The sequence below is a fragment of the Cajanus cajan genome, chromosome 5 (assembly GCF_000230855.2).
Source record: "Cajanus cajan strain Asha chromosome 5, NIPB_CcT2T_4, whole genome shotgun sequence".
Classification (NCBI taxonomy): domain Eukaryota; kingdom Viridiplantae; phylum Streptophyta; class Magnoliopsida; order Fabales; family Fabaceae; genus Cajanus; species Cajanus cajan.
In genome coordinates, this window is record NC_138521.1 from 72,426,639 (window position 1) to 72,453,316 (window position 26,678).

A 26,678-nucleotide genomic window follows, 5' to 3' on the forward strand; every position below is an offset into this window, starting at 1 on the left:
CCACGTAAGCTTCTTTTGAATTAGTATAGGAGCACTCCAAAGTCATAGCCCACTTGCACTGCATGCTTTTTGTAATTCAATCATAGAGCACCAATTTTCAAGCTCTTGGTGAAGAAGGAAAAGACACTGCTTCCTCCTTTTTTCCCATGTCCTCTTCTATTCCATTCTATTTACTATTCAATGAATTTATCATGGCATGCTTTTGATACATTACCATGTTGACTAATCCCAACGAACCACTCCTTCTCTCTCTTCTCTATGCTGTACCCCGTAACACTTGGTTAGGAGACATTGTGGTACTCATTTTTTCTTTAGTTGGTGTCTCCCTGGCTCTTTCTAACCGAAGCATAAGTTACAGACACACCCTATTCCCCCCCTCTCTCTCTCTGAGGATTACTTGCATAAGACTACTACTAAACCACTCAACTTTCAGCTTCTCATGTTCTTGTACGTTGCTGCTTCGCCACTGTATCTCTCTAGCTTCATTTTGCTTACTTACTGATGCTGTTTCATCTACTTTCTTCAATTTGTACTTTACTGTTATTTCAAAGATAGCAACAGGTATGTTCTCTAACTCTTGCTTTACTCTTTTAAATTCTTGAGACATTTCCAATTCCTTTCTTTAGTGTTTCATGTAGTTTTTTATTCTATAGACTATGGAGGGATAAATATTTAATATAGAAGTAATAGTAATTAAATGAAAGCATTGAGTTTTGATTTTGACTTCTCACTCCTTAAACAATTAAAAGCTTAAAGTTGCTTTTTTCTTTTTGCCAGAGGGTAATAAAAATATATGAGAACACACTGTAGGTTCTGCTTAAAAAATTCCAAAAGAAAAGGGAAAAAAGTAAATGATAAAAACCTTCTAGTGGGGTGGCAGGAGGGTAACTGGCAGAGAAATTATCAATTCCAGAAGAGAATGTCCACATAATTGGCTAAACACCTTAATGAATGCCATCCAAGATTGTAAAAATAGATGGCATTGATTCAGCATAGAGCAAAGTTAGCTGACATTAACCACACCCTTTTCTAAAATCCAGTGATGCTCTTGGAATTGGGATCTATGAGAATTGCCTTGAATTAAAAAGGTGCCATGGCTAGGCTTCAAATGCAATCTTATTTGAAAGAAAAATATGAATGGTTTTCATTCTTTTGTCTAGTTGAAAGCAATGAGTGTCATGCCACAAACACTGGTTTTTTACTTTTTGCTTTACCACCATTTGTCTGTCAAAGCACAGACCATGCTGCATGTCTCATTTTAACCAATGAACAGTGGGAACTGCCTAGTGCTAACATCATATCCTCTGTCAAAAACGTTTCTAGATTCTTCTTGCAGTACATTACTTTTTACCAAATTACATTGATACACCGAGATTTCTTGAGATTTTACATAACTATTGCTTTTTTAACGATTACCATAACTCCTTATAGAAGAATATTATATAATGTGTTTCTTAGGTTACAGAGGATATTAATGTAATGTATTTCAAGCATTTACGAATAAAAAAGAAAAGGGTATTACAAGAATTTTGATAAAATCTTAGGGGTGTCGTAGTAATTTACTCATTTTTTTTAATTATTTGAAAATTGAAGCAAATCTCATGCAAAACGTGAATGGCTGGATGATTTTATTAAATAAATCTGTACTGTACTCTTTCAGTAATTCCTGACTTAAATTGAAAAGAAAAGAGAAACAGATTGAAGAAAGGAGAAAAGGTTGGCTTCCACCTTTCTTGATTCCTACATGCTTAATGGGGAATAAGATAATTGAGATGACCATAGCAGTGGACCACTCTGGACCTATTAAAAGTTTAAACTGGAAAAAAAAGTACATTAGCTAATATTTCAAAATTCTCTATAGGCACGGTGAAAGTGACTTAACAAAGTAACCACACAAGAATTTATCGGTATTATTTGCCTTCGGTTAGGAAGCTTTTGGTAACATTAGTTTTAAGCCCGGTGCATCACTTTCTCAAGGATTTTCATATCATTGTCTGGACAAAGCCACGTATCTTTATATACATGGAATCAAAAGTGTATCTTCTAAAGAGATTGAGGCGTGTATTAGTACATACAGTATATGTTTCGTGATTTATATACACTTTTGAGCCAAATCTGAGCCACTGTAAAAGCTCTAATGATTTGTGTTGGCTCACCTAACACTTAATTCCCAACTTCCAAACATTGCATAAACATGCTTTACCACTATCCATTCTCTGGCCTAGACCCAACCGTCAAGGTAATCATATATGTTATGCATGCTCAGTGCATTTTCTGCCGTGGTGCTGCTTCTTTCTTCATTTGCTATTATTATTTATTTGTGTGGGGTTGGATGGCTATTCAATACCCAAAATACATGCTATTGGCTGCATATGCATTCTACTTTATAGTATTTTTTTTAGTCTTTCTACGACACAAATTTAAAGAAATTAGCAAGGGATCAAGTCATGTAAGGATATTATGACAAGAGTCAACGTTTTAACATAAAAATAATTAATTATAAGCATCACTTTCCATTTTTCAGCCCCCATTTTTTTTTCTTTTCTTTTATTCTTTAATTTTGGGACAAAACTCTATCGTTACTACCGTATTCGTATGAGAAACGTAAGATTATCTGCCAATGGTTACCAAATTTTCATGTTGTTCAGTTTGTGTTACATGTGTCAGGAACTGCAGAGGCAGAATAGCAGAAACAGAAGTGCATGTCATTTTGCAAAACTCTCTAAGGTCTAAGCAATTGTTATTCTTGGCGGATCATGACGGCATAAACTGGAATTTGGTTGTTTATTTTTTACTACTTTAATATGTGGACGACATCATCTTCAATGAATTGAAGGGCTTTCAGGATTGCATATAAAAATCAATGTGATTGGCAGTGGCAGAACCTTGGCAAAATAAATAGAAGTTGAGGTAAGATCTTCTCACAAATTTCTCTTTCTCCTTTATTTAGAGAAATTTCCTCATTCATAACCGACAGAACGACCAGGACAGGATATCATGTCATATTCTTCTACCTTCATCTATAGTGATTTCTGATTTCCTTGTCCTCCGTCCCTTTGCTTGAAATGAAGAAATCTAAGTTGGTGCTTCTGTATTATGCTGTTTCATGGTCATGCATCATGACATCACCCTTTGGATTTAGTTCTGAGAGGGTTACATCAACGCCTTCTGTTCTCTCTCTATGACTTTATGAGATCTATTGTAGAGTCGTTCAAGGTGTAGTCTTCCGAACTTGCAGGTTTTGAAGTAGAGGTTTTTTTTCTTCTGAAGATTTGGTAATACATAACAACAAATAAAAATGAAGTTCATGAAACTTGGGACAAAGGCAGATACATTCTACACTGAACAAGCTACCAGGTATTTTTCCCTTTGCAGCAACCCTTTCGTAAAAAATCCACTTAACAACCTTTTTACAAATTAACATGTATTCTCATAATCCAGGACTCTGATATCAGAGATAGCTGCAGACCTTGTGATACAAATCAATGACATCACTTATCTGTTACACAAGGTATTGGGATTAAAATGAAAATGCTGTTGTTGGGTGTGTGAAAAGATAAACATAAAACTATTCGTTGGTTCATCTATAATTCTGCTCTTTTTAGCTGCAGTTTCCGCTTCTTCCCAAATGTGGCCTTCTGCAAAGGCTTTGCTATGATACTAGTGATTCCGAGAGTGTCTCTCTGGAGCTTCATGATATACCTGGAGGAGAAGATGCTTTTGAACTCTGTGCCAAGTTTTGTTACGGAATTGCTATCAACATAAGTGCACATAACTTTGTACCTGCTCTCTGTGCTGCCAAGTTCCTCAGAATGAACGATTCCATTGAGAAGGGAAACTTTGTAGGAAAACTTGAATCTTTCTTCAATTCATGCATCCTTGAAGGTTGGAAGGATTCCATAGCAACGCTTCAAACTACTGCTAACTTACCAGAGTGGTCTGAGAATCTTGGTATTGTCAGAAAGTGCATTGATTCAATTATTGAGAAAATTCTCACACCCCCACCACAGGTCAAGAACTCAGATCCATCAAACTCTCACTTTTCTGCCACAGTTACTTGTTTGGATAATTTTTTTAGCTTATAAACGATGGTTCTGTGCAGGTCAAATGGTCCTACACCTACACCAGACCAGGTTACACCAAAAAACAACACCATTCTGTGCCAAAGGATTGGTGGACCGAGGATGTTTCTGATCTTGACATAGATCTTTTCAGGTGCATAATAATGGCTATTAGATCAACCTATGTGCTCCCTCCACAGCTTATCGGAGAAGCTTTGCATGTCTACGCCTGCCGGTGGCTACCCGGCATCACAAAGCTTAAAAGTTCTGGAAGTTCAGCATCTCAAACAGAAGAATCTAAGGAGAAAAACCGCAAAATTCTTGAAACAATTGTAAGCATGGTTCCTGCAGATAGAGGGTCTGTTTCTGTTGGCTTCTTGTTTAGGCTTCTCAGCATTTCAATTCACCTTGGTGTCTCCTCGGTCACAAAAACAGAACTAATAAGGAGAGCCAGCCTACAGTTTGAGGAGGCAACAGTGAGTGACTTGCTTTACCCTTCAACAACATCCTCTTCTGGCCAGAATTATTATGATACAGAGTTGGTTCTAGCAGTGTTGGAAACTTTCTTGAAGCTTTGGAAAAGAATGTCCCCGGGGGCTGTGGATAACAGCTACTTTTTGAGATCGATCAGAAATGTTGGCAAGCTCATTGATTCCTATCTTCAAGTGGTCGCAAGGGATGATAACATGCAAGTGTCAAAGTTCGTGTCTCTTGCTGAAACTGTGCCCAGTATTGCCCGTGAAGAGCATGATGATCTTTACCAAGCAATTAACATCTATCTTAAGGTGAAGTACACCTGCACTGCATTCACTGATTTTATTTTCTTCGCCCCTTGTTTGAATGCCGAACAGTTTCTCAAGGAAAAAATGACATTCACTACAAAAAAAAAAAATAATAATAAAAAAATCATTTACTAACCCAAAAAATATCGTGTCAACATTGCTTCTGTTTACAACTTCACATAATCTTAGTATAAAAATTATAGGTCTACATTATTATGATACAATAGGACCAACTTAAATGAGAAAAAAACTTAACATAATTACCAACATGATGTGATATGGTTGATAGATAGTCATGTCAGCATGTGGTCAGATGTTCGTTCCTGTGTTTGTATGGAATAACATATTTTTGAGGAATTAGTCTCTGACTCTTGGCAGAAAGATTCCTTGAGTTACCATTTACTGTAAAGTGTATACAAAATGTCCTTATTATAGTTTAATTAGTTTATGTTAGCAGTTTATGTTACAAAGAGTATACCAAAGGATTTATCTTTGATTTATCATTATGGTGCATTTGTGATTTGATTTAAGTTATATGCATGAACAGGTGCATCCTGAGATGAGCAAGGCAGATAAGAAGCGACTGTGTGGGATTCTAGACTGCCAAAGATTGTCCCCAGAAGTGCGTGCCCATGCGGTAAAAAACGAGCTTCTGCCATTAAGAACCGTAGTGCAACTCCTCTACTTTGAACAAGACAAAGGGTCTAAGGCAACCACCAGTCACAAACTTGCAAAGCCACATGAGATACTTCTGGGAGCAAAGCATAGACCAGCTACAAGAGATCATACCCAAAGCAAACAATCTTTAGGCCTAACTAAAGAAGAATTCAACGGAGAAGAAATTAGAGAAAAGGATCACCACAAAACTAAAAGATCAGATGGTAAGTTGGCATTGGACTTGGAAAAAAAGATGGTCATGAGAGGAGACATTGAGGAGACGCAGTCTGAGAAGGCCAGAGGAGTCAAAGATGAAAGTAGTTCAAGCTGCAAGGTGGACTTGGATCCCAAAAGAATCATAAGAAGGGCAAGAAGTAAATCTGAACATGGCGTGAAAAAGTAAGATTGAGATCACCGTAATAACAATAATAATAATCTTTCATGAATTCCTAGAAAATCACTGTCTGCGATCTGTAACTTCAATTCTTATTATTTCTTCTTTACCTTGTCATAAATGTAAGCAATGTATAAATCCTTTTGTACTATCTCTTTCCCTAAAGAGTTGTATCTAGGGAAATTATTTTTTTACATTGAAAATGTGTATTAAAAATGTTTTTAGTATTTTATTATTAAAAAATGATAAACAAAAAAATATATAAAGTAACTTTGTCTTTTTGACCAAGGGGTCTATGTTACAAATGCACTTGAACTTTCAGGTCACTGCCATAACCATAAACCCGTCGCCTTTGTGTGACACAAACGATTTGTATAGTTAATTGGACGGAAGAAAGTGAGTGAAGAAAATAATTAGCAAGAGGGAAGAGAGTATTGAGATAGTCAAGGTAAAATTCATCTTATTGACATGAGAAAGATGGTTTATAATCTTTCTGAATGATAAAAAATAAAAAAATGGTTTATATACAATTAGATGGTAAATGAGCAATATCAGAAAGTTAATTCTTGATATCACCCATTCACCTCCTAAAGCTAATATGTAAATGTCCATAATTCATATTGAAAATTGAGATTTTTTAGACTATCATACAAAAATATTTTAATATCTACGTAATTTTTGTTTTATTTGTTAAGTTTTCGTTTTGTTTTCAGAAAAAAGCTATGAGTAATTGTAGGGAAATGATGTTTATTTTGCTTTTCTAGCGTAGTCGTGATTTTCTTTTACTTTACTTTACTAAAGGAAAGACTTTCATAACTTGTGTATTTAAATAGCTTGCTGTAACACTTAAAGGTGTGCAAATCAACATTTATCATATCATTGTTGGCTCCCTCCCCGTACCTAGTTGTTGTTTTGTCTTATGTTTTTATTGTTTCGTCCTACAACCTTTTTTTTCATATATATACATGTATATTATCTATTAGAAATCAGAATTTCAATAACAATTACATGGCTTAAATTTAGGATTTTGTATATATTATTTTAACTTTTCTTCATTAAGCCAATCTTAATTGTTATCTTTTCTTAAATATTATTTTTGTTTGGTCCTACTATTTCAGGCTTATAAGTTGTTTTATTTTGAATTTCTAACATCATATTAAGAGTTTTATTAATTTTATATATTAAACTTAAACAACTATTTTAGGTGAAATCATTTTTAAGGATCATATTGATTAGTGTAATAGATTTTAATAATTTTAAAATAAATTATAAATAATTAAAAATAATTTTATGTCACAAAATAAATTATTTATCTTAAATTTAAAATATAATTTATATATTTAAAAAATTACATATACAAATTTTAAATATAATTTTATTTATATATAATTTATTATAAATTTTAACTATATATAAAACAATTAACCTGCAAAATAGACAGACTAAATTACTAAATTGTAAGAAAGAAAAAAAAAAACTCAAAAACTGTGAGGAAGAGAAAAAATTAAAAAACAGTCGGAATATGAGAGAAACCCAACAGGAAAACCAACACAAAAAAATCTTCAAACGAATGGTTGCCCTTACCAGTTCAGTATAGATAGATAATTACGTGTAATTTATTTTTATAATTTAATTTTAATTTTAATTTTTAATATATCACGAACAATGTTTTTAATATTATTCCTATTTTTAAATATTAATTTAATTTTAATATTATACTTTTTAAAAATATTATAATTATAGTTTACTTATATGCTTATTATTTTCATTTAATACATTACTTTTATTTTGGAGATAACATCACTGCTTGTGATATATTTTTAAAAAAATTATATTACAATAAGTTAAAATTGAAAATTATAACTTACTAGCTAGTTATAATATACTTCTGTTAAATCAACAATAAGTCTAATAATTTATTTAAAAATAATCATTAAACTAAGTATTTTTTTTATGAATTTAATTTGTATTCTTTTAATAACATAAAAATTAAAAATCATATTTTAAATAATAATCATATTTTTGAAGGATGAAAAATAAAGAAATTTATTTACAATTACTAAAATCAAAACTCGCCTATTTTATAAAAAAAATGCACATATTTAATAATAAAAATAATATTTTAGTACAATATGAATTATTTATCATAAATTTAAAATATAATTTTAATATTTAAAAATATTCATTTATTTAAATTTTAGATATAATTTATATATTTAAATATAATATTTATTATATACATAATTTATTATAAATATTAATTATATATAATAAATATTTAGTTTGCACATCTAAAATATAAATTGTATAAAAGGATAGCTACTTTTTTTCTTTTCATTCATTCAAGGGTATCAAACTAAATATACAAGAGTTAATAAATATACAAGCCATAATAAATTACAAGAACTTTTTTGTTTTACAACAAGATGATAAAATTGACTATCAATGATTAATATATATATATATATATATAGGTTTAAATATATTTTTAGTCTCTATAAAATTGATGATTTTGATTTTGTTTTCTCAAAAAAAAAATTATATTTTTCATCCTTATAAAATTTGTAAATATTATTTTTGGTCACTGTAAAATAATTAGATTTTGATTTTGATTCCTGTAAAATATAATTTTTTATTTTCATCTCTCTAAAATTTAAATTAATTATTTTTAGTCCCTAATAGTCATTTAAGGTGGATAAATAACATTATTTTAAGGACTTATAAATTTTTTAGAAGTGTTAAATATTGATATAATATTAGTAATGGTTGTAAGTAACACTTAAGATGATTACTTAATTTTTTAATAAATAAAAATAGTTAAAAAAAGATCACATAAAAATAAGTACTAAAAATAATTATTTTAATTTTATAAGGATGAAAAATAAAAGATTTTTACAGGAAAAAAATAAAATTTGTTAATTTTATAGAGACTAAAAATATATTTATATATATATATACATCAAATATTATTTAAAGATAGCAAAAATTGATAAAGATTACAAAGTTGATCTTATATCCTTTAAAATATGGTTTAAATGTGTATTTGTTCCTTGAAATAAAACAATTATGCAATTTTAGTCATTCAATTTTTAATTGAATAATTTTTGTTCTTCAAGTATCACAATTATGTGATTTTGATCATTTAATTTTTAATTGAATAATTTTAGTTTTTCAAATATTAGAGCAATTCCAATGGGAGTTGCTTGTCCCATGAAGCAACTTAAGTCTCGATTTCTTACTATTGGAGGACTCTGACGTGGCAACATGAGTTGCTTGAAGAAGAGAGAGAGTTGCTTCTTCAAGCAACCGTTCCTTACCAGATTCAAGCAGATCTTATTGAACATATTTGGGAACGTTTCAGAAATAATAATGATAAAAATTAATTTTGTATAATGTTTATGTATTTACTATTGCTTTATTTTATTTTTAATATCTACTTATTGTGTATTTTTTCTCATAATTTATTTTCTTTCATTGTAGTGCAATTACCCTTTTTAATAAAAATTTAAAATTAGTTCATAAATGATTAGAAAAAAAATTCTAAAAGTTGAATTTCTTAAAGTTTCTTACTATTGGAGTAAATTTGTGTTTGAGTTGCTTAATACTGACATGACACACTAGAGAACACTTTTCTCATTTTTCAATGCATGAAGCAACTCAAATGAGTTGCTGCTATTGGAGATGTCTTTATAATTTTGTGATTTTAGCCTTCTAAATATCACAATTATACAAATTTTTACTAATTTAAGTTACATACATTAATAATCTCATTAATAATAAATACATATCATTTAATACATGAATAAAAATATAATATATGTAACTTAAATAGGTCAAAAATTGTATATTGTGATACAACTTAAAATTAAACAATTATAATACGTGAAAGATTAAAATTGTCTAATTAAAATTTGAGAACCAAAATTACATAATTATGATAGTTGATGAATTAAAATTGTTCTATTAAAACTTAAAAAACTAAAATTATACAATTATAATACTAATTAAAGGATAAAAAAGTAATTAAATCTTAAAATAATGACAATTAAGACAAAACAAAGTTTTTTAAAGTATTAAATAATATAAAATAAAGAATGTACATGATAAACGAGTGGTATAAAATAAACGAGTGGTACGTGAATAATAGGGTGATAGATATTATTTGTATCAGCCATTCCTCTATAGCCAACAACCATTCCAATATATGCAATGTGCATCATCCAATCCAAAATAAAAACGATGTAGTTCTAATGGATTTAAATATTTTTTTATGTAGTGAGTGTTTTGGTTAGAAAAAAGCACGTGGGGGAGGGAGGTTGGAGTGGGAGTGCAATGTTAAATGTTCAATGTTCAATGTTCAATGGGAGTTGGTTCCAAATTCCTCTCTCCTCTTCAAATATAATCCATTCTAGTATTCTCATTTCACCCATTCTTTCTACTTTCTATAAATATAATTCATAATTAAGTGAGCCACTTTTGTTATTTGGAGTTGGACATGATCGTTCAATTTTGCACTCCCTTGCATGCTTATCAGCTATTTAATAAAATCCCCATTTTTCCTATAAATATATATAAAACCAAATAGCTTCATGTTTTTTCATTTTGTTCCTAAGTTATAATTTCAATTTTCAAAGACAGACAAACATGTCCGAGAATATTCAGTCCAACTCCCATTCGCTTTCCCTTCTTCCTTTCTTCTTTCTCTAAAAGGTAAACCCCACTTCTCAATTTCAACACTTCCCACCTCAATTTCTTTTTCAACTTGCGTTTGTTTATCATTTAATTAATCTATGTAGATCTAATTACAAATCTTGATTTTTGTTTTTGATGTGTATTAATCAATGGATATATATATAGATGTGGTTATCGTTTCTGGATTCAAAATCTGTAATGGGGTTTCATCAATTCATGCCCATGCCCTTTGTCACATTGTTGCTTTGTTTTTGCCTTGATTGTTGCATAATGAGCTAAAAATCTCATATTCTTGCGAAAGGGTGTGCGACTGTCTCTGAATTTTGTGTTTTACAGTTGAAACTATGATTTTTGATTACCTGGATTTGGAAGCAATCACCTAGCTAATATGTTTTGTTATATTGAATTGGATTGCCTCTTACTCGTTTTTGTAACTAGTTTGATTGGGAGATTGGTTCATTGGATTTCTCCCCAACATTATGTTCATGTTTTTAAGTTTTGAGGGTGTAGAATATTTGGAATGGGGTGAATCTGTTTTGTTGGGTCTGCTATAGAATCATACTTAATCGCTAACTTTTGTTGTGGTGGCACCTATCACTGTTAAACACTTTTTTTCTGTAAAGGATGGAAATACTATCCTTCCGCTCACTGCGTGGAAATTTTCGGTGGAAGATGGATGGCTGGGTCTAGTTAGATCTGGTATTGAATTATAGTTGAATTGTTAAATTCCCTAGTAAAGGTGTTAACAACAAAAGTTGATTTTTTATCATAGTTTCTTATAGGGTGCAAACATTTCTTGATACATACTGCTTTGAAAGATTATGCATGCACTATGTTTTCAAATACGTCAATTTATTGCTACATGGAGTATATATTTACTTCCTGTTGTTGATTGGAAGATTATTAGATCTGTAAATATTAAATCAATTATTGGCAGACGCTGACTCAAAATGGTTGTCTTACATTTTACATGTCACTTGATTTATCAATTTGAGTTCTCTCTCACATCCTGTCTTTTTTCTTTTCTTCTTTTTTTCTCTTGCTTATTGTTCATAAGCATAAGGAGAGTTCAACTTGAATTCTGAAAGTTTAGACAGCAATGTGAAATTCATCATGAGCATTGTTATGTTATATTTCTACCCTTTTACTCGGTAAACATTTTGTATGCTTGAATTATATTAGCCAATAAATTAAACGTGTTATCTTTATCATTGAGTAAAGTCAAAAAAATTATTTCCATCATTTACACATTTATTTAGTTTAACATCTTTCCTCCTGGATTTCAGGTATGGAGTGTTTTGACATTTGGAAGAGATCATGGTGCAGTGCCTAGACGGATTAAAGCATCTGTGTGCTACTTTGATAAATTGTTGTGATGCCGATTCGTCAAAGCAACTAAGTGGTTTACAAAATCCAGAAGTTCTTGCAAGAGAGACAGTGTGTATGTCATTATCCCCAAAAATAAATTATCTTATGTTGAGTGAGGAACTTTTCAAGGGAGCAATACATCAGTTATTCATTGTTATTATTAGCAGTTCTAAATTAGCACCCATTATCATTATTTTCTTGCATCCAATTGTGCCCAAATCTTTCTTTTCGTCTTGTTTTTCCTTTTTGGTTGTCATAATATTTTGGATACAAATGTGGAGAAGACTTAGTTATGTATTTGACCATTAATGGAAAATGGTGGCCATGCAATATTGTGGACCAAATCACATAATATAGGTAGAAATAAAATATTCTATGATAGAATTAGATTGAGATTCATAATTAACACTGACAACTTGTACGATCTGAATGGGAGATGATGCTCACTCCAATATTATGGCTTTATTCCCTTTTTGTGGTTGGCTATAGAAATTATTGAAAGCCATTGAAGACTTGGGTAACAGTTAGATAGCAATGAATCTATATAACCTTATTGTTCATATTTTGAGGCTCTTGTTAAAACTAGATTCACTTGTATAGTTCACTTGTATAGACTATAGACTATTCATCTATTTTTTCTCACAAATTTCTTCTTTTATCTTTTCTTTCTCCCATTTTCATTTTTAATCAAAGGCATAAAAATATGAACTAAAAATTAACAAAAGATATTTATGTGTATTATTGTTGAATGTTGATGCAGTTAGTGTAAGTGAGATTGAAGCATTGTATGAATTGTTCAAGAAGATCAGCAGTGCAGTGATTGACGATGGACTAATTAATAAGGTTTTTGTCATCTTTTACTCCATCCTTTTATCAGTTTGTAATGAAGTTGTGATATTTGTATTTTCAACATTTATGGACGATGCCTTTCTTCCTAATCTACCTTTTTAATCATAACATCGCAAGTGTATTATGGTTTATGTAAAACTCACAACTCTATTTTATATTTGTTTGTAAATCTAAACTCAGCCTTTTTGTTTGTTTTGATGGTTTCCTTATTTTACATGGCAGGAAGAATTTCAGTTGGCATTATTCAAGACAAACAAGAAAGAGAGCTTATTTGCAGATAGGGTGCATAGAGAATTAATTTTTTTGCTTTTTTTTTTCTTCAAACTACTCTTTACATTTCTACCCTGAGGAAAAAGGAAAAACAATATAAAAATTGTGAAAATGGCATAATTGTGGACAATATTGTCAATTTCCATAATAAAATTGGCTTTATAGATTATAGTTTGTTTTTACCATGTTACTAACTTACTATATGGCCTAATAAATGTGGCATTATATGTCGTTATAATATTTACCTTTGATTTATTAGGTGGATGACCCTTTTTTGGTAATATTTATGATCTGAATCTGGTTACTTAAAAGTCAGTTGCATACCATATACATATGATGTATAGCTTAGAAATGTCCTTTTCATGATTTTCTACTATTTGTAGGTGTTTGACTTGTTTGATACAAAGCACAATGGGATACTTGATTTTGAAGAGTTTGCGCGTGCTCTCTCTGTTTTTCACCCCAATGCACCAATTGATGATAAGATTGAGTGTAAGAATGACAAATGTTGCTTTTGCTATTTGGTCTACTTTTTTATTTGAGTTTTTGAATCGACTGGGCATTTACTGGAGAGGGATCGAGCATATGTGTTGTTTTTATGCTGTCTATTTATTTCCTTAATGCATTTGTTATTTATACCGATAATAATGCATATGCTTGTTGGGATTCCCAATTTCTAATTTTTGCAGTTTCATTCCAATTATATGATCTCAAACAACAAGGTTTTATTGAAAGACAGGAGGTAATTTTCTTTTCTTATGATGTTGAATAAATGAAGTTTTTTCCACCCATCTTGTAGGACTGTTTTTTTACTGTGTTTGGGCCACCTAACAACCAATGTGGGATAGAATTATTTGTTGGGAACTTGAATCACCCTTAACTTGCATAACTTGTTTTTCTAAGCCCACTGCATATGTATTTTCAATTATTTCGTATAGTCCAAGCCCCTGGATTGAAAACCAGTCTAATTCAAGTGTTTTCAAACATTGATTGACCATCTTAATCTAAAGCCTAAGACTTTTTTTTTTTCTTGATAAAGAGGTATAACTCCTTTGCACTAAGTTTGGATCCTATAGGGTAAAGTGTTACTTTTAGTCATGACTTCATATCTAAGACGAGGATCGAATCCTGGTTCTCGGTTAAAAAGCAGAACTATCAAACCACTTGAGTTAATTACTTTTGATAAAGCTCAAGGCTTTAACACGGGGAGAAAGAAAGAGTTGAATTATAGGTGATAACCTATTAAAGAATTAAACCATCTTATAGTTGTTTATGGTAATATTTAGGTATAGACCATATTTTGGAACAAAATTTGAAACTTGTTCTTATCCGTTACTGATGTGAGAACTAAGAAATTTTTTTATCATAGTTAAAATAACCATTTTTTCATCTTCCAGTTTTAATATCGGAAGTTATGCATTCTCAAAATTTACGCATTACTTTTTTTTGCCGCTTTAAAACTTGAGTATTTTCCTAGAATTTAACTGCAAATGAATTTAAAATTATATTTTAGAATCTTTGTACAAAAAAATGTTTCTTTCTTCGAAATTTGCTTGATACTCTGATGTGACATGTTTCTTATAGCAACATATATTTGGTAATAATTATTTATGATTGATGATATTGCCCGTAGGTAAAACAAATGGTAGTTGCCACCCTAGCTGAATCTGGCATGAACCTTTCGGATGATGTCATCGAATGTATAATCGACAAGGTGCTTCATTTATCTAATAACTTATTGCATATCAAATCTTATGTTAATTACTGGATTATATATTTGAAGCATTTGATAAGGCCCCCTTGTTTTGCTTGCTTTCTGTTCTTTTCTTTCTTTCTTTTTTTTTGTTAGTGTGAACTTTGTTCTTTATATTTTCACTTGAAAGTCCGTGGAATAAAAGCAATATTACGAAGGATGTGAATTATAGTATATGCGATGCATCATGCATGAATACTTTGGAAATCAGTTACTTCATTTTTATGTTTACTGTATGCAGCTAGTTCCGTTATTTTCCAGATTTAAGTATACATGTTATTTCTTTTGGAGCATGTTCATTCTTCATTGTATATCTCATCAGTTAATTATTAATGGGACGTTTGTGTGCACTGTATGAGATGTTTTCCTCATATTTGGTTTGAAGTTGCTACTTTATTTCTCTGCTAAATAAAGTAAACCTTATTTCAACCTTATTCTTGTGAACTTAAGTTACCAAAGTTTTGTGTGTTGAGTTGATGATGATGACATTGGTATACAAAACCATTCTTGTGGTACTATAATCTTCTCTGGTGATTTGTCACTGATAGTTCTTAAGTTATTTAGACATTTGAGGAAGCTGATACTAAACACGATGGTAAGATTGACAAGGAAGAATGGCGAAATCTTGTCTTGCGGCATCCATCCCTTCTAAAAAATATGACTCTTCAATATCTCAAGTGAGTGTTTTTTTCCCGTTACTACCACTATTTGGATTTTGAAATTCTCTCTTTAGTTAAGGAAATGCTACCAATCATATTTGGATGTGTTTTGTTGAAATGAGTCATAATATTATTAAAACAAATGCTACCCAATGGCCTAAGGCACTATTTAAACAATTAATAATGATTTTTTTTATATTAAAAACTGTTATTAATGCCCTTCACCGTGACTTCCATTACATTTCCAACGTGATTTTCAAACAATTTTTTCTACTATTGATTTATTAACCAATGTCTTAAGGCCAGATTCATTTTGTTACCAGTTCAAATCGGATAGCAAGACCCAAATATTTAATCTATAATCTCTACTATTTATTTTATCAAGGTCTAGCATCCAACATCTGACTTAAATTGTTTCCCTGGCAGAGATATCACCACTACATTTCCCAGTTTTGTTTTTCACTCACAAGTTGATGATACTTGAGGCAACTACATCATCCATGTTAATTTCAGCGTTCTTGACTTGGAATAATCTTCAATATGGTTTGTGAGTTATGGGGCTCTGTGTGAACGATTCACCGAGGGAGAGTGGATATGGACTTTGTTTATATTTTCATTATGAGTAGAACTTCGTGTTTCCGTTTTTGGATGGATGAGATTTGTAAATTGAACAAATGAATGTGATTATTTATTTAATTCATTTGAGAATAAAAGGATAAAAATAATAGAATATTCATGTGTTTCAGCATTAGCACCTTGAAATTAATTTTAGTGAGAAATATGTTTAGCATGAGTCTTGTGCAATGGCTTTAGCAAGCTACGAAGAGCTCTTAGAGCACATCCATGGTTGAGAATTTCATCTCCAAAAAACTTTAAAGCGAACCTTGCCTTTCCTCCTTAACAAAAGGATTATGTCCCTTTCTATTCAATTTCTTTCGCTCTTTATATTTGCCATTATTTTGTCCAGGCCATTGGTGATAAAAAAGAACATTATACATGAGAGCAAATATCTTTAAATACTAATGAGAGTAATATCCGGTGAAAGAGTCTAATTCACTACTACATAATAAACCAAGATTTTTTTTTTGAATTTCAAGTTGAATATGCAATCCAAAACCAGCGAGGGTCCTTGTTATGTCATCAAGACATTTTAATACCATTTAATTAATTGTTTTAATCGATGTTTAGTTTTCAACCTGAAATTGTAATTTCCTCCATGTTTATCATAGGCTTGTAGAATATCATGTGAAGTCAATGTTTACATATATATGCCAACCATAAACAATAAGCATTTTTTTAGTATCCATATATTTTCCTAGTACCCATATTATTTATATTTTTTTTTTGTAGCTGATATTGTATGAACACAAAGTAGATATTCACTTTTAATGTTTGAATTTATATTTTAAAAGCAATAATTAGCAAAATTATACTAATATTGCACAAAAAGAATAACTTTTCAAACTCATGAAGTCACATTGTCATTATAAGTGTGAACAAAATTTGGGTCCGTGGCTGTCTTATCAACAGCATTTATTCTTACTTTATTGTTTTGCTCGACAAGTTTCTAGCAAATTTTGGAGCTTTATACTTGTATGCTTGTATGGGTACTGCCATCACTGGATTCCTTATTTTGGCATACAAGTTCCTTATTTATTTAATTCCATCCTTTTTTATTTCTTTTAAATCAAATCACGTCAATTATGATATCAATTTTAAAGTGACATATAATCTGAGAAAACGTTTTTTTTTTTTTTTTTTTTAAGTTTATATAAAAAGTAAAAAATAAAAATTATTTTTTATTTAAATTTTTGCAAATAAGAAACAAAATAAAAAAAATGTTTTTCCCCCAAAATAAATTACCTCCAAGTCAAATGGTAAAAGGGTTTGATTCTAATTTTAGTTGTAAGAAGTTAACCAAATTGGGTGAATCTTTGAGAATGATGAACAAATTTGATTTCTAAATGTGTATACGGTAGAGATAAAATTACTTAATTTCTCTTTTAATTTAATGGCGAGATTTTAAAAAAAAATCGTCATTTTTACAAAATTTTGGTCAATAATAAAGTCAAGAATCGGCGTTAAAGAGGATATAATTATAACCAAAAAAAAAGAAAAAAAGTATGAATGTGTGTGGCATCATTTCTATTTGAATGATAACGTTAATGTATAAGTTATTGGTTTTACAAAAACAAGGGTCAAAATGAAACCTGAATGGCACGTCTTACAGTCGAAATTTCCAAAGTATGGAACCAAGTCGTTGGTGAATGGTTAGTGATGCTAATTAATTAAAAAACGATGACATTTCCTACAAATTATCAGGAAAGTCCGGTTGAATTTCCGTATAAAGAACTAAAACTTTACACTTAGCGGATCAATATAAGGACAGTTTGAATGTTAAAGGTTTAAAAGAAAATCCTTCTTAAACGGGCTTTTGGGCATGGGAACCGCACAATCAGCAAACCGCACAAGGTTGTTTCCCATTCTTCCTTCAGCCCGATATCACCGCCTTCCTCATTCTCCTGCTTACTTCGATCAACCTCTTTTGCAACACCAAAACATCAAGGTATATACTCTTTCACTCTCCTAATTACACGTTATCTTAAGTTTCTTTGGTTTACCTTATAAACAAATAACAAATTATATCCCTCTTTTTTAAATACAATATCATAAAAACAGATTATTTCACATATAAACTAATTTAACTAATTTTAGTTTGACAAAATTTATTTTAATTTTTCTTCTATTTTTTTTTTCTATGAAGAAGTTAATTCAACCATATCCTTAATTTTCTTAACTTTGATGATAGGATAGTATCACCAGCACTAGAATCTGTTGAATTATTATTGTCTTTCTTTTTGTGCAGTTCACAGAAATAGAAGATCAAGTTCAAGCTCATTGGGAAAAGTCTTCCTCTCTTGAGAAGGAAATTCTTGGATTGAAATCCAGTTTCTCTAGACTCGAAACAATGATGCAAAATAGTGTTTCAAAACTGCAATCAAGGCCAGCCTCAGAGGCCAAGGTAATAATAATAAGCTAATAACTAACAAGACTTTTTATGAATTTGATATCCTAGTTTTCTGTTTTGTTATATGACATGGATGTGAAAGACTTTTTATTATGTGACAGGTCACTGAAGGTGAGAAACAAGAAGCAATGACCAGCCTTAAAGAAAAAGTTGACAACTTGAAGAGAAGTCTTGATGGGGAAATTAAGGGACGTGAAGCTGATAAACGGACTTACAGTGTTGTGAGTTTAACCTTGAGTGAAATTTATCATGTTTATTTCTACTAAAAATAAATATCTTACAGAAAAATCCTTCAAAATACTTATAAATTATATCTAAATATGTTGATAATCTAGTTTCTTTTTAAAAATATATTTTTTTATCAAAAGAACATAATCAACTTTTACTTATGAGATTTTTATTTATAAAAAAAAATTGTGATACAAAATCAAATATTGATATTATCTTATTCTAAAAATAAGGAAACAAATATTAAAATAATCAAAAAAATTAAATCTAAATATTTAAAATATAAATAAGAGATTCTTATCAAAATTAATTTACTTTTTTTTAAGGATATTTAGGCATATTTCTAACATTTCTCCCTGACTGAATATCTTTATCATCTAATTTGAATTGAATTTCAAAATCTATCTTTATTCTTTTTTATTGGTTTCTTCTTTTTATTTTTCTTGTAATTTTTGTTGTAATCCTTCTTAAATGGGTCCACCTTAGCATTTGTCTCGAACTTTTCTTTTGAAGATGGTTTCTCATCATCTTCATTCTCCTCTTCATCATAAAATTCTTTTGAAGACATGCATCTTTGAACTTTTCACTTGTATCTTCAATTATAATTGGCTTCTTCTTCTCCAAATTTAAAGTAAAATTCTTCCCTTTCATATGAACATTGAACACTTCTTTGTTGTTTATATATTTAATTACACAATTTTTATCTTCAAATAACACTTTATAACCTTTTTCCAACAATTGAGCAACATTCAACAAATTTTGATTAATCTCAGGAACGTATAAAACATCATATATTAATAACAATTGTTCCCATGCCTTTTGGTGTACTTCATTCATCATTTGGACTTTAGAGATATGAGTTTCGTTGACTTCTTTAAAGAGATTAGGATGCTATATATTATTTTGTTTATTGTCATGGAACAATTCTTTTTTCTTGTTTTTGTCACCATTGTTGTTCTTCCATTTGGCTAAATATACACCCACCACAATTCCTCATTGTCTCATAAGTCCCCTTAATTTGTTCTAATGCTTACAATGCATGACCTTTATGTTCTCCAAGATCACTATTGAAGCTTCATATCTTTTAGATATAGTTACTAGAATTTTTTCAATAATTCTATAATCAAGAAATTGTGTTCCTAGTAACTATACCTTATTAGCAATGTCAAGCAATTTATCTTAGTATTGTTTGATTGTCTTAGTCTCCTTCATTCTTTATAACTCAAATTCTCTCATTAAATTCAATATTTACATGTTTTGAATCCTTTCATCTCCAACATATTATTCCTTTAGGTAATTTCAAATTTTTTTTACGGATTTAAGAGTCATGATCCGAGTGAAATGATCCCAAGGAAAACATTGTGAAACACACGCAAGGAGACAACTCTTTTTCTTTGCCTTCTTGATTTTCCTTTCTTTGTAATTTTCATTTGGACTACGTTAGGATTGTCTGGCAACACAAAAACCCTGAATCCTAAACATCAAAGATATAAAGCCTCTATGTATGCCTCCATTCTCATTGTCCAAAAATCATAGCTTTCTCCATCAAAAATAGGTGAGAAATTTGTAAAAAGTTTGTTTCTATTTCATTTGCACAGGTCGTAACCTTGGTTCTAGATACTAATGATAAGTTATTTTATATTTGTATTTTGTAAAGATATATATTTTTTTTTATCAAAGTAACATAATCAAATTTTATTCATGAAGTCTCTATTTATATATAAATAAAAAAAAAGTTGTGATACAAAGTCAAATATTAATATTATCTTATTCTAAAAACAAGAAAACAAATTCTAAAATAAAAAATAGATTAAATCTAAATATTTGAAACATAAATAAAATATTTTTATCAAAACTAATTTATTTTCTTATACTTATTTAGGCATATCTCCAACAGTTTCTCCTTTCATTGCTTTCTCAAGTTACTCTTGTCTTTTATGTTAAATCACAGGGATTCTCAAATCAAGGAATGGCCTTTAAAAGGCTAGAAGAGAAGAATATTGAAGTGGAGAAAGAAATTGTAGAGCTGAAAGCCAGAATTGATGAGATGACATCTACCATGGTTGGAATGGCTGCTGTTATTGCTAATGCTGAGTTAAACCATGAATCTCATCAACCAAAGGTGCATCTTAAAAAGAAATATACGTAACTGTTCCGTTTTTGAAATTTACCCCTTTCCTTGTAATTAATAATTTACTTTTGTATTTCAGGAGACAAATCAATCAAGTGAAGTTAGAATAACAGATGTGGGGATGATAACAGTTTCAAAGGGAGGGCTTTACATCATTCTCATATTTTTAATTGCAGTTCTCATTGGTCTCAATCTTTGACCAAATTTGTGTTTCCATTCTGCACAACAGCAGCATGGGAAGGACATCTAGTGCCTTGTTGCTCTCAGCATTTTTTTCCCCTGAAGAAAGCTTCCATAAAATGTTTCAAGGAACTTTTAAAGTTACTAGGATTGGATTAGTGGCAAGGAGTTTAAGTAATTTGTATATGATTATTACTTCATATTTCGTTACCATTATTGGAAAAAAAATGATGAAAATTTTTCTTATGTATAATGCCTTTTTTATTTAGTACTGTTAATGTGACTGAGGAAGCAATGACATCAATTATTCATGATAGTGGAAAGGAGTGGAGAAAATGAACATTCAGTCGTTAGTTTTTAGATCCTATTCAACATGAACTTGGATGTTGTGGCACGATAAGAAAATAATAATCAGATTCCCTCCCTAAAGGCTAAATTAGGGAACTTATCTTAACAAACGATATCTGGTTATTTTTGGAGATAAAACATGGTATAAAAACTTAGAAAACACCTTATTAGGTTTGTTGTGTTATTTGGTTTGATTTTCTTTGAAGCTGGATGAAATTGCGCTTATTCTCTTTAGTTTGAAAAATTATACCAATCTCTCGTGCTTTTTGATTTTTCACAAAATAAGTCTCTTTTGAAGCAAAGTTCTTTCAAAGTAAGTCTCTAAGTTAGAAATTAGAAGTCACTTAAAGAAAAACAAATGATAAATGGTGTGTAATATTGAATACTTTGGTGTTCAGATCATCATCATCTTTTGTATTCTATTATGATACAACAACTAAGTCCTATGCTGGCTTACAAACCAAGAATGCAGTTGAATATTTTCTAATATACTATTATTATTCTACTTTGGTGTCATGGTATTATTTGCCCACATTTTTATCAGATCTCTTCTTTTTTTTTTTTTTTTTTTCCCTTTTTGAATAGACTTATATCCAGCTATTCTACTTGTGACTAGTACTTCTAAGTTGTCGAAAAGGGGACAATGAAAAACCCACTAATGAAACCTTTGAATCACATTGAAAGAGGAAAGATCATCTGTAATATTAAAAGTGCCACTAGAACCCACCATCGATATATAATCTGAGACTGAGATGCAGATGAATCAGAACCTTTATCTGTGACTCCCACAAGAAAACGACAGTCACCAACCGAAGGGTCTCGGGAAGTGATCATACCAAGCCCATCAAAATTGCAGCTTCGTGAGTCTTGCATTTGCAGCTGATAGTAACTGTTAAAAGCATATGAGATGTTACCCTTCTCTCCAATTCCATTACACGAGCCTCCATAACCAAGAGTGGTGCAATCCGCCACACTGCATGCAATTCTCATATAGTTTGCTACATTTTGAGTATCACTAGAGGGGCTTGCCACACACCATCTAGATGGAAGATACTGAACATTCTTTGCATTCTTCAACTCCTTGTTTCCAAGACCAAGGTTTAGCGGGTACTTAGCTTGGCCATCAAAAGAGAATATCCCCCAATGTCTTTCAAACCCCCCTGGCAGAATGCTCTTTGCTCCTTCATCAAGCAAACTGAAGATATATATGTCCATAGGAGGGGCACCTGGCCTCAAAGGGGTCCCTTTGTTACTTAGAACATGACTGATTAGACCTTGATTGAAAACCTTTGCTGCAGTGATATTTGCACCAATGGCTCCATCTGAGGGCCAACCAATTTCCCCGATAACTATAGGCATTTGACCATATCCAAGTTTACTCAGGGCTGCAACTAAAGTGTCATAGTTTCCATCAAATGCATTGGTGTAGACATTGTTACCATCTGTGACAGGATGAGTGGTTCCCTCAAAGAATGCATAGTCTTGTGGGAAATCTCCATTGTCATAGAGGCTGAGGAATGGGTAGATATTAACAATAAATGGGGCACCGTTTGAGTTGAGGAACTGAACCAGCTGAGTCATGATTTGAGTGAGTTCAGGGCGAAATGCACCTTGGGAAGGAAGTGATGACTCGTACGCATCTGCATTGCAGGGGACAACTAGTTTGATGTAACCAGCAAGATTTGCTTTCACTAGAGATTGCTGTAGATTTTGTATAGCTGGCATCACCAAGTTCTCATATTGACCATTGTAACTCGTCAGGAATGGTTCATTTCCAACAGCAATGTACCTGTAATGTAACAACAAAAACACCAAAGGTTTAAAGGCATGTAGAAAATCAAAACATGTTAAATCTAGCTATAAGGCGCTGACTCCAAAATGTTAAAAATGAAAAAAAAAAAGCAATTGAGTTATAAACCTTGACGAGAAAATTCCATTATTAAATAGCCTAAGTAGTAAGTAGCTATATTATAGCCTTACTAGGGTTAGCATTGTTCATATTTGGAGGTTGAAATTAGTTATGCAATGCATAACTTCGTATAACACTATTCATCAACAAACACAAAAAAAAGGTGTAGCTTCCTAGGACATGGAACGTTCCAAACTGTGTAAACATTTCTTTGAAGTGAGGGCAAGGAAACATCGAATTCAGAACTTCCAATAAACATAACTAATGGGTTTACAAACAATATTTTACAGGCTAACTCAATAGTATCTTTATTATTCGGATAAATACTTTAAACTATAGTCTTCTACCTAGCATCAAGGAAGAGATCAAATTCTAGACTTAATATAATAGCAGTCAATAAAATATTAAACCTTACAATATTTTCTATTCGATATAATACCGTTGGCAGATATTTTGAATTGTTCAAAATTACAATAGTTAAACAAAAATTTGCAACTCTCAATTCATTCTTAGATCATCGAGAAACTCAAATGATCTTTTCATACCACCGCAAGAGAATATTTATAATGAGATAAGCTTTGCAGATTTTAAAACAACCGAATTCAAAAACCCATGCTATTGATGCCAAGATTTCTAAAGATTATCAGTTTATTAACAGTTTGCCAAAAGAAATTCGAATGCAAAGGAACAAAAGCACCCCAAAAAAACTTTTTGTGTGTATTTATTTATTTTTCTTCAATAAGTGAAAAAATAGAAAAATATAAGGAGAAACATAATACAGTAAGGAGTTGATCGATACTTAATAGCCAATACTATCTAGTTGTAAAAGATAGCTTTATCATACAGCAAACTTTCCTCCATGTTGGCATAACAAAACAAACCCCTCCACAGTCCACACACACTACTATTATGGCTTCAAAATGCATGCTAGACATTGTTATTTTGAAAGAGAAATGAATTGAGAGGAAACCTGATATCAGCACCAGCTTTGCCCATATAAGCAGAAACATTCTGGCGAAGCCACAAATCAGAAGAAGCAGGAGAAGTACTCAAGAGAGACAACATCTCATTGGGAATCCCAAGCATGATCTGAATCCCACTCCCCATGAGAGCCTTAAGCACATCAGCCTCTGCCTCAAAAACCTTCACTTTTGGAATCTTGTTATCTTTCAAGAGACCAACCACCGTGGAAGGTTTCAACTTGTGCAAAGAAACAGTACCCCAGTTCACTCCTATTGCTGATTCTCCCATGGGACATGAATATGATGCCACCATCCACATCAAAATTGTTGCACCCACCCTTGCCTCTAACATTCTCCCACTCAACCAAACACCATCAAACAAACACAGAATGTAGAGCTTCAAGGTAGAACCAAGCGCTAGCTTGCACTAAGCACATATAGTACTAACTGCTATCAGTAAAGCACCTGAACATGAATGAGAACTTGCTTTTTTTAGCTCAACAAAAATTACTATTAATCGAGATTTTATGGAATTACCAAAATACCCTCTGTTTCTTTCTAAATATTGCCTCACCCTTTTTCTTTCATATGTCGGTATCTATAGTCATTCATGATTGGCTAAATATCCATTTGCTCTATTGTTTATAAAGATTGTTTTTTATCAAAGAAAATTGTTGATTCTATTCTTGTGAAATCTATTTATTTCTTTTCCAATTGTTCTCAAACATCATCATTAATGTGATTTAGTATTGTTTGTTTAAGGCTTGGGTTTCCGAAAGAGGTTATTCACTTGGATAAGTAATATTCCCTTCATGACCCATTGTTATCTCATTTTTGGAGATATGTATCGTGAACTGAGTCATGACTAAAATTCGTGACTTGACTCATTTTAATATTTTATGACATGTAAACCCTAATTTCTTTACTGTAGGAACTCCCTTGATTTAAAGGTTGGTCAAATACTCAAGTTTATCATATCTAGTAAATTGAAATGAAATAGAATTCATTAATAAAATTTACAATCTTTTTTAGCCATTTTTTCCCCTCAACAATCATAGATGATAATATCACGAGAAGATGTTGCTTTTAAGTGGTCGGCAATTGAAAATATATCGTTCAACATAGGTAAATGTTAAGATGATGAAAGCAAAATTTGAAACGTTATGGTGACCCGTGACATATTATTTCAACACTATAATGACTAATGAATACGGCATGGGATGAAAATCAGATCGTTCACTTGGAAACAGAATGAGCCTTAGGATTTAGGTATAGTTAATTGTAATTATATATGGAGAGACAGGAGTGTGTAAACATGGACTTGGGGTTTGGATAAAGAGTGGATTTGTGTGAGTGTGACAGGAGAAAGAGGGACATAGTTGTAATTACCAATTAGAGAGAAGAGAATGGAAGTGCGTGTCGCCTGATAATTGTCGTTTAGCACAGAGAGGCAGACAGAAAGAGAAACAGGTGTGCTTAGTAACCGACTCATGTTTCTCGGTGGCAACCTTTCATTGGCTATTCCTCTCACTCTCACTAAATATTATTCAAATGTCATATGAATAGCAGAGAAGTGAGATTATAATGACATGTATTTATAGTTTAAAAAATGTTGCTATAACTTCATTTAGATTGCCACCAGACGGTAAGGGTACAATTAGATTGCCTCGTTGCCTACTTTTGGAGATGGTTCAGTGCACCTCTTGTCCGTTCATACACACTTTTTGGAAGCCATATTTTAATAACACAAAAAGGCAACCAGTATTTGGTAGCACACTAGTTTTATGACAAAGCAAAATTAGGGGGAACATTTTCATAGCCCAAATACGGCGAGTGATTCCTCAATTATGTACACCTTTGTTCTTATTCTCCTATCCTATCCCTCCACCTTTCTCACCACTTTTACGGAATCAAACATCAATTGAGAATTTGGGCTCATTGGCATAGAATATTGGAACCTCATTTTATACTCAATTGATGAGTAAGCTGTCTGCCACTAGAACAAAAAGACCCAAAGCAAGAGTTGCATATGTATGCTTATCACTTCCCCCCATAACCAATATTGCACATAGGAACGCAATTTTTCAAAAGCTAATTTTTAAATTTATCCCGGAGAATCACCGTCTCCTAATTAAATACCACATTTTCTGTCACGCCACCTAACACTCCTCAAAGCCCATCCATAGACTAAAAACGAATTTGGACCCAAAAAGAAAACTACAAGGCGAATATATATGAAGAAATAAAGCAAAGTGAGATTCTATGGACTTGCATGGTTGCACAAGAGTCCGGAAGGAGTTTTTGAAGATAAGGAAGAACGTTTGGAATTCATTTTGAATTTAAATTGACGTGAATTTTCAAATATAAAGTGTATGTAACTTCTGCATCAATTATAAGAATTTAAAGT

General features: G+C 31.4%; 4 protein-coding genes across 12 annotated transcripts; 3 read left to right on the forward strand and 1 right to left on the reverse strand.

The window, feature by feature from the left end:
• The first annotated feature begins 56 nt into the window (after nucleotides 1-56).
• On the forward strand, nucleotides 57-6,182 carry LOC109811370 (BTB/POZ domain-containing protein At5g47800). Of its 5 annotated transcripts, none has more exons than XM_083075941.1 (7): nucleotides 57-561; nucleotides 2,649-2,910; nucleotides 3,239-3,357; nucleotides 3,442-3,511; nucleotides 3,606-4,010; nucleotides 4,103-4,846; nucleotides 5,391-6,182. In XM_083075941.1, exons 3-7 carry the CDS (start codon nucleotides 3,299-3,301, stop codon nucleotides 5,901-5,903), a joined length of 1,791 nt encoding a protein of 596 aa, XP_082932067.1. In that variant the 5' UTR covers nucleotides 57-561; nucleotides 2,649-2,910; nucleotides 3,239-3,298; the 3' UTR covers nucleotides 5,904-6,182. The 5 variants fall into 5 exon arrangements, with proteins under 5 accessions (XP_082932067.1, XP_020230694.1, XP_082932070.1 ...); XM_020375105.3 differs by having other exon boundaries at nucleotides 2,668-2,910; XM_083075944.1 differs by having other exon boundaries at nucleotides 2,668-2,910; nucleotides 3,612-4,010.
• A 3,988-nt stretch (nucleotides 6,183-10,170) lies between these two features.
• LOC109811365 (calcineurin B-like protein 3) lies at nucleotides 10,171-16,230 on the forward strand. Of its 4 annotated transcripts, none has more exons than XM_020375096.3 (9): nucleotides 10,173-10,604; nucleotides 11,873-12,027; nucleotides 12,715-12,797; nucleotides 13,026-13,085; nucleotides 13,457-13,565; nucleotides 13,763-13,815; nucleotides 14,707-14,787; nucleotides 15,391-15,503; nucleotides 15,912-16,230. In XM_020375096.3, exons 2-9 carry the CDS (start codon nucleotides 11,904-11,906, stop codon nucleotides 15,967-15,969), a joined length of 681 nt encoding a protein of 226 aa, XP_020230685.1. In that variant the 5' UTR covers nucleotides 10,173-10,604; nucleotides 11,873-11,903; the 3' UTR covers nucleotides 15,970-16,230. The 4 variants fall into 4 exon arrangements, with proteins under 4 accessions (XP_020230687.1, XP_020230685.1, XP_020230686.1 ...); XM_020375097.3 differs by lacking the exon at nucleotides 10,173-10,604 and adding an exon at nucleotides 10,656-11,285; XM_083075947.1 differs by lacking the exon at nucleotides 10,173-10,604 and adding an exon at nucleotides 11,716-11,737.
• A 1,470-nt stretch (nucleotides 16,231-17,700) lies between these two features.
• On the forward strand, nucleotides 17,701-21,298 carry LOC109811412 (uncharacterized). The gene is made up of 5 exons (XM_020375167.3): nucleotides 17,701-18,051; nucleotides 18,352-18,507; nucleotides 18,615-18,734; nucleotides 20,693-20,863; nucleotides 20,952-21,298. The coding sequence occupies exons 1-5, from the start codon at nucleotides 17,926-17,928 to the stop codon at nucleotides 21,069-21,071; spliced, it is 693 nt and encodes a 230-aa protein (XP_020230756.1). The 5' UTR covers nucleotides 17,701-17,925; the 3' UTR covers nucleotides 21,072-21,298.
• Nucleotides 21,299-21,949: 651 nt separating this feature from the next.
• LOC109811384 (glucan endo-1,3-beta-glucosidase 5) lies at nucleotides 21,950-25,829 on the reverse strand. 2 transcript variants are annotated; one of them, XM_020375131.3, is made up of 3 exons: nucleotides 25,661-25,829; nucleotides 24,280-24,736; nucleotides 21,950-23,189 (listed from the first exon to the last, which is right to left on the reverse strand). In XM_020375131.3, the coding sequence occupies exons 2-3, from the start codon at nucleotides 24,621-24,623 to the stop codon at nucleotides 22,073-22,075; spliced, it is 1,461 nt and encodes a 486-aa protein (XP_020230720.1). In that variant the 5' UTR covers nucleotides 24,624-24,736; nucleotides 25,661-25,829; the 3' UTR covers nucleotides 21,950-22,072. The 2 variants fall into 2 exon arrangements, with proteins under 2 accessions (XP_020230720.1, XP_082932071.1); XM_083075945.1 differs by lacking the exon at nucleotides 25,661-25,829 and having other exon boundaries at nucleotides 24,280-24,798.
• Nucleotides 25,830-26,678: the final 849 nt, after the last annotated feature.

Coding starts and splice junctions, on each gene's coding strand:
- LOC109811370 (XM_083075941.1), top strand. CDS start 3,299: ATGAAGTTCATGAAACTTGGGACAAAGGCAGATACATTCTACACTGAA. Junction 3,358..3,441: donor TACACTGAACAAGCTACCAG/GTATTTTTCCCT, acceptor CTCATAATCCAG/GACTCTGATATCAGAGATAG. Junction 3,512..3,605: donor TCACTTATCTGTTACACAAG/GTATTGGGATTA, acceptor TGCTCTTTTTAG/CTGCAGTTTCCGCTTCTTCC.
- LOC109811365 (XM_020375096.3), top strand. CDS start 11,904: ATGGTGCAGTGCCTAGACGGATTAAAGCATCTGTGTGCTACTTTGATA. Junction 13,816..14,706: donor GTTTTATTGAAAGACAGGAG/GTAATTTTCTTT, acceptor TATTGCCCGTAG/GTAAAACAAATGGTAGTTGC. Junction 15,504..15,911: donor ATGACTCTTCAATATCTCAA/GTGAGTGTTTTT, acceptor TTTCCCTGGCAG/AGATATCACCACTACATTTC.
- LOC109811412 (XM_020375167.3), top strand. CDS start 17,926: ATGGGAACCGCACAATCAGCAAACCGCACAAGGTTGTTTCCCATTCTT. Junction 18,052..18,351: donor TGCAACACCAAAACATCAAG/GTATATACTCTT, acceptor CTTTTTGTGCAG/TTCACAGAAATAGAAGATCA. Junction 18,735..20,692: donor ATAAACGGACTTACAGTGTT/GTGAGTTTAACC, acceptor GTTAAATCACAG/GGATTCTCAAATCAAGGAAT.
- LOC109811384 (XM_020375131.3), bottom strand. CDS start 24,623: ATGTTAGAGGCAAGGGTGGGTGCAACAATTTTGATGTGGATGGTGGCA. Junction 23,190..24,279: donor AAAGCTGGTGCTGATATCAG/GTTTCCTCTCAA, acceptor GTTACATTACAG/GTACATTGCTGTTGGAAATG.